At 37.5% G+C, this 11,732-nt stretch overlaps 1 protein-coding gene across 1 annotated transcript; it reads left to right on the top strand.

Annotated features, from left to right (window-relative positions):
* Positions 1-10,324: 10,324 nt before the first annotated feature.
* LOC308272106 (olfactory receptor 1J21-like) lies at positions 10,325-11,263 on the top strand (the record flags this gene model as incomplete). Its single annotated transcript, XM_080708892.1, has 1 exon — positions 10,325-11,263. The coding sequence occupies one exon, from the start codon at positions 10,325-10,327 to the stop codon at positions 11,261-11,263; it is 939 nt and encodes a 312-aa protein (XP_080565018.1).
* Between the last annotated feature and the right edge of the window lie 469 nt (positions 11,264-11,732).

Below are 11,732 nucleotides of genomic sequence, written 5' to 3'. Positions count from 1 at the left end.
CACTAAGTTGCTGAGAGCCTCACAAAGTAGCTGAGGCTAGATTTGAACCTGCACGATCCTCCTGTCTCAGCCTCCCAATTACTGGGATTACAAGTGTGCACCACCATGCCCAGCTTCACCTTGTATTTACTTTTTCTATCTCTTTAATCAGCTCATTGGTCTTGAAGCTTTTTACAAACTTCTGGCTCTCTTCATTTTCACATAGTATACTTGTCCTATAAACATTTTAACTTGTAGAGTCAGAACCTCTGTGTTTTTTATTTAAAATTTATTGTTTTATAGCCTTTTTCATATAAATACTTCTTTTTAAATATACTTTTATTGGTACATTGTAATTATAAGTCATACTGAGATTCAGAGTGATGGAAACATCAGCATGTGCAGTCTTCCTTTGGATTACTTGTTTCTACTTAGTCCATGGTTATATTTTTATGTTTAATTTTGTCATATATTTTGAATTTATTCTAGTAAATTTAACTTGAAATTAGTTTTACTTTTTATTTAATAATATTAATTTTTAACCTTTGACACATAAAAATAAAAAATATTTATGGGGCTCCATGTGATTTTTTGATACATGTACAGAGGATAATGTTCAAACAAATAAAGCATTTTATTTTATTTCATTTTATTTGTGGCTCTGGGGATTGAACCAAGGGGCATTCTGCCTTAAAGCTACACCCAAGGCATATTTTATTTTTTATTTTGAAACAGGGTCTCACTAGGTTAATAAGTTTCACTACTTGCTGAGACTGTCCTTGAATCTGAGATCCTCCTATCTCAGCCTCTCAAGTACTAATATTACAGGCATGAACCACCAACCTGGCTCTAAATAAAGCATTTTAATATTGTCAAACATTTATCACTTCTTTGTGGTAAGAATTTTCAATATCACTTCTTCTAGGCTTTTTCAAATATGTCATTATCTATAGTCATCCATTGTGCAATAAAAATATTAGAACTTTTTTTCTCCCAATAGACCAACATTTCCCCATCCTTCTTCTTCAAACCACCCCATGATCATAATTTTTAGTTCATCATGCCCCCCCCCCAATTTTTTGTTGTATTAGAGAAGCACTTGAATGGAAGAACAGCAAGGAGAGTAGAGTTTTCCCAAAGACTTTCCAGATGGTAGTGTGATTGAGTTATCACAGATCCTGAGAGGTTGGTTTCTCAGGCTGTGGGTGGAAGAATGACTTGACAGGATATGAAGAAGTCTTCATTACTGACTCTGCTTAAGCAGATTTTCAGTGTAGGTTAACTCACCTATAATTTATTATAAATAAAAAACAAAGATAATTTTATGTGCAATTTCATAAATGTTGTGTCCTATGTTTTCATCTGAAAGAACAGTTTTGTATTTAGTCTTCAAGAAATATCCCTGCTGCAATCAAATTTGTTGCTGTAAGATGGCTACTGTTACAGATATATCCATAGTCATTATTTAAATCAGTGATAGCAATTGGTATGAAGGAAAATATTCAAATTAAGAGAATTTTACTAAGCATCCCTGTGGTAGATAGTGGAAATAGAACTCAAACTACTATGTGTGAGGTCAAATTCTAAAACAAAATCACTTTAATATTTTTCAAACTTCAGCAATATTTTTGCCCATTTTACTAGAAATTTTGCTTTAATCTTTTACAAAATATTGAAAGAACATGTGAATAATATGCATGTATCTATGCAATTTAAATGTTTTTATATGCATGATGATGTATTATTCCTAGAAATGTTTATGAGTTTATATATATATATGACATATAATTTCATTTAAATTGCAATATTTAAAAAGTGTAAAAACTAAATATCAAAATAAAATAGGAAATTAAACTAAATAGACGCTTTTGAGAAGAATAAATAGAAATGGCCAGCAAACAGGAAAAATCATTCAGCATCATTAGAAATGCAAATCTAAACTATAGTGAGTTTCTATCTTCACTTAGAAAAACAATTATCAAGAATATAAACAATAATAAATGTTAGTGGAATGTGAGAAAATAGAAATTCTTATACATTGTTGTTAGGACTATAAATTAGTACAACCACTATTGAGATCAATATGGATATTCCAATAAAAAATGGGCAGTGAACTAGACATTCACAAAGAAGGAATTTAAATGGCCAATAAATGCATAAAAATGCCCAACATCATTAGCTATAAGAAAGATGAAAATCAAAACTACCCTGAGATTTCAAATAACTCCAACTAGAATGGCCATCATTAAAAACACAAAAACAAATTCTGGTGAGGTTGTAGAGAAGTAGGAATTCTAATACATTGTTGGTGGGACTGCAACTAAGTGCAACCACTTTGGAACACAGTAGGAAGGATTCTTAGAATAATGGGAATGAACCCCCCATATGATCCAGCAATACCACTTCTGGGTATCTACCCAAAAGAATAGAAACCAAACTACCAAAAGAAATGCATACATATCTATGTTCATAGCCTCACAATTTACAATTGCCAAACTATGAAACCAAGATGTCCATCAATAGATGAATAGATTGCAACACTATGGAATATGTACACGATGAAATTTTACTCAGCCATAATAAGAACAAAATTATGTCATTTACAGGGAAATGAATGGAATTGAAGAACATTATGCTAAGTAAAATTAGTCACAAAATGTAAGAAATGGGATGCTTTCTCTAATATTCGGAAGCTAGGGAGAAAAAGAGTTATAGGAGGAAGTCTAGACAAAGAAGGAGAAACCATAGATGAGCAAATAAGGAGGCCTAACTGAAGGTGTTGGGAGGGGGAAGAAGGAAATTCCATAATGTAAATGATGTTCATTAACAAACATATCAAAGCCAATCACTAAGGCAAACATGAGAAGGATGGAGGGGAAAGGGAATGGGGTAGGAATTGGGTAAGGGCTAAATGAGTGATGTGTGCATATATGCCTCTACCATCTAGTACTCCATTAAGATGTATGACTACAATGCACCAATAAAAAAATAAAAAATTAAAAAATCAAGGTTCCTCAAAAGACTAAGAATGAAATGACCATGTGACACAGATACACCGCTCTTTTATATCTTTCCAAAGTAATTAAAGTAAAAATACTATCTGAGAAGATGTCACTGGAGGGAACTGCTTCATTTTCTAATAACCTAGTTGGATCTAGGTGATATATTGTCCCCAGTGAGAGAGAATGTGTATTTCTTTTCTGGGCAGTATTTAGAACAATAATATGTATCTCCTCCACTATTAAATGGAAGCAGATCATTTATTACTCTTGGAATAATTAAGCCTGGTTCCCAAATTACTGCATAGTGAAAAGCCATGTATCTCACTAGGAGATCCACTCTGGACAATTAGAACAGCCATCATTATACTTATTGCTACAGAATTCTTTTATGTGAAATATGTGATAGTGTCTTTTTCCTGATTTTCTAGTAGATGGTTTGTATTTTACTTATTGCATTGTAGACAATATTTATATAATCTTGAAATTAAAATTTTGTTCTTCATATGGTATACAAGTCTTCCACTATATGTATATTATTAATGTTTGAACTGTGTACCAAGTCCCAACCAAAATGTACTTAAAATTATTAAATTGTCAATTGTGGCTGGTCTTCTTGATTTTACTGTGATTCTTTGAGGAAATCACCTTGAAAATAGCAACCAATATGTTTTCCAGACAATAAGGTGGGGCACTAGAAAAAGTGAGAGACTGAGGAAGGATGGACTCATCAAGAAATCATCTTGCATTTGCATAAATAGGATTACCCCCAGAGAAATTCTCTCAGGCACAATTTCTACTGACACTATTTTTATACACACACAAATACCATAAAACTAACAGTTTATATATGGAAGGCATCTTCAGAGTATATATCTATCATTATAATTGCCTGGTCCAACACAGTCACATTTTCAACTACAAATCAAACTACATACTATTTCTCTTTAAGTGACTAAGATTTTCACACATTATTGTCAGCAAAAAGCATCCTCAAACTTAAGTTTTCCAATCTCTGGTTAAAAATGGAAACTTACTGGGATTCCAATTTGTCTTTATCTGATTATTAGAGAGATTGGCCATCTTTTCATCTGGTTCCTTTTTCATTTCTTCTGAAATCCAAGTTACTCTTATTTGCCTACTTTGCAACTTTTATGTGTCTCCATATATTAATATATTCTACTAGTAAATTACAAGCTGTTCTGGAAGGTAAGATTCACACAAGACTCAGAAAAATGGGACAATATTGGTGTGGAAGTGGATAAAGATGAAAGGACATCTTGGAAATGGTATCTGGTACCTAGGAGTACCAGATACTGTCATCTGTTAACCCAAGAAATTCTGTTTCTCATACTGTTTAATCAAATAAGAAATCTTATAGAGTCATGGACATTTTTTATTCCCTGGATGTTAAGTAAAAGGGAAGTGATGATGCTTTCTGTATTTGAGAATGAAGTTTGTCAACTCTTGACTTTTAGGAAAACCGGCAGGGCAACTGTAGCACTATTCACAGGGTAATAGGTGATCAATAATCATCTATAGGACGCAGATCATTCCTGAAACCTGAATATCTTATTGGAAATCTTTACTCAAATGGCAGTTCTCAGGCAGTGTGTGTGTGTGTGTGTGTGTGTGTGTGTGTGTGTGTGTGGTACTGGGGATGGAACCCAGGAGCATTTTACCTCCAAACTATACCCCAGCCCTATTTTTTAGTCTTTATTTTGAAACAGGGTCTCACTGAGTTGCAAAGGGCCTACGTAGCTGAGGCTGTCCACAAACAACAATCCTTCAGTCTCAGACTCCCAAATGCTGGGATTACAAGCATTCTCCACCATGCCTGGCTAATTAATAATATTGATAAATATTCAATCATCTTTACCTTGAGTAATGAGCACATGGTTTTCATTTCCTACCCTACATTGATGAAGTGGAGCTGGAGATGAGTAAAATGGATTTGAGTTCTATTTTATAATAGGTTGAGCAGAAGACATATGTTTAAAAGTTAATTTGGTGGCAGGAGACTGAGATTTACAGAAATGTATCCCATTCTTTAGTTTCATGGTGATGATGAAATATAATTCTCTTATCGTGCAAAATCTGAAGGTATTAGCATACTTCTTGTGTCCTACATACAGCATGGGGTCAGAAACAAAACACTTAGCTAGACACACTCCACCTCCATTAGTGTGTTATGGACTTTGAATCCCATATTTCTAAATGGAGAAGGCAAAACACTTTGTGAGCTACAGAGTTTCTAAAGGCAGCCTTTAGGTTATTATCAGTTTTTCTCCAAGGGGTGAACTCCCTTATGGCTGCTTCAACATGTAGTTCATCCCCCCCAAAGAGCCAAAGTTAATGAAGCAATTATTTCCTGTTCATCTCTAATTTGGTGCTCAGATTGGGTGACTTGCCTCCCCTAGGGTCTCTCCATGTTTTACACTATTGATACTCACACCACTTTATCACTAATGGTGAAGAAGTTAGTATCAATACATCTGTCTTGGTTCTGAACTGGTAAGTCTTCTCCCTGTGGCAATGCAGCATTGAGCTCCTTTGAAACTCCACCTGTTTCACTGTGTTCCAAACCTTCAGAAAGAAATGGAAAATCCTTTCCCATGGCTCATAGCTGAACATATCTGTGCTCAGCATCAAGGGACCATCAGAGTGGTTGCAGAATTTACTTTCAGTAGCATGTTAACGTGGCATTGTGTGTGTGTGTGTGTGTGTGTGTGTGTGTGTGTGTGTGTCCATAGTTCACCTCTGATCCTAGACTCTCCTCTTCCTCTCTCTAGAATATGACAGACTGCTTTGTGTTGAGTGACCTGTCTTTAAAAAACTCTCCCTATTTTGAGATGAGAGGGCAAAGGCAAATCTCCAGGTAGAATAATTTATCTTCAAGTAGATTCTCCATACAGGTTTTGTGAAGATATGAGGGGATCAAATCTCTGAATGTCACCAGATGCTAATGCCCTTGCCTTGATCTGCTACAGATGATGTTTCCACCAACTCTCCAGGTTGTGATTCTCTTACCTTGATCCAATCCATGGGGAGAAAAAGGATCAGCCAAAATGTATTTAGAGTCCAGGGAAGATAAGGTAAACCCACAGACCCTTAGAGATCATCTACTACTTGATTGATTGTTTACTGATCTTGGTTTGCACTTAATTCCCTAATCTCAGATTTTCACCATAAACTATAGTCATCAAATTCTAATTTGATGATCAGTTAGCTGTTTCATGGTTTCTACAAATGATAGTGTGTTGGATTTTAGTGCACTACTAACATCTGCTTTCCACACTGTAACTAGCCCATTACTGTGGCAAAAAGCTTGAAATATACAGGTTAAAATACACATATTAGCTAGTCTAACACTTCATTTGTATTTTGCTACTGCCAGAGTGACTTCTCATTCTTTTACTTTACCATCTCCGGTGAGAGAAAAGAGGAGTATGAAGAGGGACAATGAGAGCAGTGTGTCTGAGTTCCTCCTCCTGGGACTCTTCGTCCAGCCAGAACAGCAAGGCATGTACTATGCCCTGTTCCTGGTCATGTACCCGACCATTGTGGGGTAACCTGCTCATCATCCTGCTCATCAGCTGAACTCTTGCCTCTACACCCTCATGCACTTTTTCCTCAGCCACTTGGCTTTCACTGACATCTCCGTCTCTTCAGTCACAGCTCCAAAGATGCTCATGAATATGCAGACACAGTCAATCCATCTCTTAAGCTGAGTGCATTTCCTAGGGTTTATTTCATATTTTAGGGGAGTGTTGATAGCCTCCTCCTCACTGCAATGGCCTACAACAGGTATGTGGCCATCTGTCACCCCCTGACTTACACCACCACCATGAGTCAGAGCCTCCGTTTCCTGCTAGTAATTGTGTCCCGGGTCTTGTCCTTTGCCAGTGCCCTTGTGTACACCCTCCTCCTAGCCCGTCTCTCTTTCCACAGAGACAACCTTCTCCACCACTTCTTCTGTGACCTCTACATCTTAATTAAGCTGTCCAGAGCAGACACCAAAGTCAATGAACTGGTTTTCCCCACTGTGGTTATTATCCTGCTTTTTAAAAATGTAATTTAGAAGTATTTTAAATTAAGCTGTTATACAGCTGTCCCAAGTATGTGGTCTGTATTCTATGCTTCTTTTTTGTGATTGATTGATTGATTGTGTGTGTGTGTGTGTGTGTGTGTGTGTGTGTGTGTGTGCGTGTGCGTGTGTAGGGACAGTCTCCCTATGAGCTACATCCCCAGCCCTTTTTATTTAAACAGGGTGTTGCTGGTTGCTGAGAGTCTCACTATACCAAGGCTCTCCTTGAACCTAAGATCATCCTGTCTAAGCCTCCCAAGTACTGGGATTACAGGTATGCAACACCAAATCCTGATTATTAGTTCTGGTTTTTAAATATGAATGAAAACTTTATTTACTTAAAAACTTTGCATTGTTAGCCGGGCGTGGTGGCACACGCTTGTAATCCCAGCATTCGGGAAGCTGAGACCTGGAGGATCGCGGTTCGCGGACAGCCTCAGCTACTTAGTGAGGCCCTCTGCAACTCAGTGAGACCCGGTTTCAAAATAAAGAATAAAAAATAGGGCAGGGGGTGTAGCTCGGAGGTCAAATGCCCCTGGGTTCCATCCCCAGACCCGAAAAAAAAAAAAAGCAGCAACAACAACAAAAAACTTTGCATTGATATAACTCTTACTATGTGGTAAGACAATTAAAAAGCAATATGTACCACATGATTCAGCATTTCCACTCTTGGATATAAAACCATCAAAACTGGATGTTTATGCTGAATAAGTGTCATGGATGAGAATTTTCTTATAAACTTTTTAATTACAAATGAATGTAACTGCATAAATAGTTGTACACACAAATATATGAAAGAAATGGACCTTTAACTAGACTAAGCAACTGAGAACTTTAAACAATTTAATTATTTAATCACTTAGTTCCTAAAGCTTTTTGGGGGGGAGGTATAATACTTTTATGAGAGTAGAATTGAAACTTTTTGTTATGGCAGAACAGGCTTTTTATACTCAAGAGTCCTCAGTAATTCCTAGCTTCATACCTTTGCCAGGCTGACCGTGGTCTTGAATTGTCTCTGTTCCTCAAATGCTGCATCCAAGTCCTTTCCAAACACTTAAGAAGAGTATACATTTTTCTAATCTTCATATGACAGGATCTTATATTCTGGACCACTTTTAAAGAACACACAGTAATGGGATCCCTCACTATCAAACCTCTTATAATTTTTCAGTTTATTAACATCATGAATATACATTCCCACCATTTCCATGGCTTGGAATTTATCCTACACACACACACACACACACACACACACACACACATTCAAAATTTAATTGTAATACACTGAAAAAAAGAGAAATATTATAAACAACCTGCATGTCCTACATAAAGCTATTTAGCATTGTCATTCTGAGAAAATGGTTATTATTAACGTGACAATCAGATAACTAAATGCATAATTCATCTTAGATAAGAACACCACTTTAACAAACTTTTTTAACATAGTGGGATAAAGAATGTATTAATTTTAAAGGTAATTTTTGTAAGTTGGGAAAATTCACATTTATGTAATCTTTAGCCAATCCCGAAAATGAGTTATGAGTCAGACTGTGAATATCCAATCAACCCTCAGAAAATTCAAATAAAATAAATCTTTCCTGAAATACAAATTCTCATTTTTCATGAACATATGTTCTTTTTTTACAGTTATTTTGTGATTGTCGCATGGAGAGGTCTAAGACCAACAGACCTGAACAAGATGGAGAAAGGATCCGCAAAGTATAAGAAATGATAGTATCAGCAAAATATTAGGATAATGTTGAGAAAATGTACTGGAGTAAAACATAGGTTAGGAACCACAAAGAAGTTATTGTTTATAGGAGAGAGAGAGAGAGACAAAGAACCTGTTCCTTGGCAAATCCAGGATGTACTAGAAAAGGTAAACTCATCCTGCTGCATTAATGATTTGCAAGAGCAGGATTTGGTGTGAGTTCAGGAAATGTACAGAAAAGGAATTTGGAAGTGAAGCAGATCTTTTTTCCACATTCACAAAACTCCTTTAGAAAGAGTGATGGAAGCCTGAAAAAAAGGTTGAGTAGAAAAGAATATTGTTTTTTAAATTTTTATTTACTTTTTACTTTTTATTTGTTTTTTTGTGGTACTGGGGATGGAATTCTACCCTTTTTTTTTCAGTACTGGGAATTAAACTCATAGGCATTCTACCTCTGAGCTACACCTATGGAAGGGCATTCTACCTTTAAGCCACATCCCCAGCCCTATTTTTTATTCTTTATTTTGAAACAAGGCCTCACTAAGTTGCAGAGGGCCTCATTAAGTAGCTGATGCTAGCCACAAACCTGTAATCCTCCTGTCTCAGCCTCCCAAGTATTGGGATTACAAGCATGTGCCACCACACCAGACTTATTTACTTTTTAAATATAGTTTTATTGGTACATTTTAATTATGTATCATAATGATATCAAGAGTGATGAAAATACAGGATGCATTACAAAGTTTGTCACCAGACATTCAATGTTGTTGATATAGATGTCTGTGAATGCCAAGTTGCTGAAGAAGAAGTTTTTTTTTTTTTCTTCCCCAGTACTGGGGATGAATCCCAGGGAATTCTACATCCACGCTGCACCCCCAGGGCTGTTTTTTACTCTTTATTTTGAAACAGGGTTTCACTGAGTTGCAAAGGACCTCACTAAGTAGTAGCTAAGGCTGTTTGCGAACGCCAGTCCTCCTGTTTCGGCCTCCTGAATGCTGGGATTACAAGTGTGAACCACCACTCCCAGTTTTAGATGCATATACTTAATGTTCTTGCCTTGATCTGCTATAGATGATGTTTCCACCAACTCTCCAGGTCCAGATCCGAAGCAGCTTGCAGGGCTCTCTTACCTTGATCCAATCCATGGGGGAAATAGCATAGGCCAAAGTGTGTTTAGAGGGCAGGGAAGGTTATTTGAGGCCCACAGATCCTTAGAGATCACCTACTACTTTTCCTATTGACTATTTACTGACCTTGCTTTGCACCTAATTCCCCAACCTGGGATTTCTATCATAAATTACTGTACTGTTCTGATTTGAACCTGATCTGATGATTATTTAGCTGTTTCATTGTTGCTGCAAAAGATGTTGTGTTGGCATTTAGTGGACAGATAACATTCTTTTGTCCAAACCATCATTAGCCCATTAGTGTGGTAAAGAGTTTGAGATATTCAAGTTGACTAATCGAAAATTTTATTTTTATTTTGTCACGGTCACAATGACATCTCATTCTTTCACTCTTTCATCTCCAGTGAAAGATAAGAAGAGCATGAGGAGGGATAATCAAAGCAGAGTGTCTGAGTTCCTCCTCCTGGGGCTTCCCATCCGCCCAGAGCAGCAAGGCATGTACTATGCTCTGTTCCTGGTCATGTACCTGACCACGGTGCTGGGGAACCTGCTCATCATCCTGCTCATCAGGCTGGACTCGCGCCTTCACACCCCCATGTACTTCTTCCTCAGCCACTTGGCTTTCACTGACATCTCCTTCTCATCCGTCACTGCTCCAAAGATGCTCATGAATATGCTGACACAGAGTCAATCCATCTCGTATGCTGGGTGCATTTCCCAGGCATATTTTTTCTTATTTTTTGCAGATCTTGACAGCTTTCTTCTCACCTCAATGGCCTATGACAGGTATGTGGCCATCTGTCACCCCCTGCACTACACCACCATCATGAGTCAGAGCCTCTGTTTCCTGCTAGTAATCGTGTCCTGGGTCTTGTCCTTTGGCAGTGCCCTTGTGCACACCCTCCTTCTGGCCCAGCTGTCTTTCTTGGGAGACAATACTGTGCCCCACTTCTTCTGTGATCTCTCTGTCTTACTTAAGCTGTCTAGCTCAGACACCACAGTCAATGAGCTAGTTATCCTTACTGTAGGAGTTTTGGTCATTACCTTCCCATTTATGTGCATTCTGGTCTCTTATGGACATATTGGGGCCACCATCCTGAGAAATCCCTCTATCAAGGGGATTTGCAAAGCCCTGTCCACATGTGGCTCTCACCTCTCTGTGGTTTCTCTGTACTACGGAGCAATTATTGGGCTATACCTTTTCCCCTCACCCAATGACACTAATGACAAGGATGTCATTGTGTCTGTGTTGTACACTCTGGTCACACCCATGTTGAATCCCTTTATCTACAGCCTGAGAAATCAGGACATGAAAGTGGCTCTGAGAAATATCCTCAGTAGAGGAAAATTTTCAGAATGATGGTTATTGTTTTCTATTAGCTACTTATTTGATTTTCTCAACTCTACCCATCATCCTTTCCTTTCTGAATTACTTTTCTTAATGGACCTTGAAATGGCACTCTCTTCTTTTTTTTTTTTCTTTTTTTTTTCGGTACTGAAGATTGAAACAAAGTGCACTCTACCTCTGGGACCATCCCTTTTTTATTCATTGTTTTAAAACATATTCTTGCTAAATTGCTGAAGGTCTCACTAAATTGCTGAGAATAGCCTCAAACCTGCTATCCTCCTGTCTTAGCTTCCTAAGCACTGTGATTATAGGCATGTACCACCACACCCAGCTTGTGGTCTCTTTTCCTTCCTTCCTTCCTTCCTTCCTTCCTTCCTTCCTTCCTTCCTTCCTTCCTTCTTTCCTTCCTTTTTCTTTTCTTTTTTGGTGGTACTGGGGTTCCTGGAAGCCCTTCTACCTCCGGGCTACACTCCCAGCCCTA

Source organism: Muscardinus avellanarius (genome assembly GCF_963383645.1).
Source record: "Muscardinus avellanarius genome assembly, chromosome: 13".
Lineage (NCBI taxonomy): Eukaryota > Metazoa > Chordata > Mammalia > Rodentia > Gliridae > Muscardinus > Muscardinus avellanarius.
The sequence above is the reverse complement of the archived record's forward strand: the minus strand, read 5'-3'. Positions and strand labels throughout refer to the sequence as shown.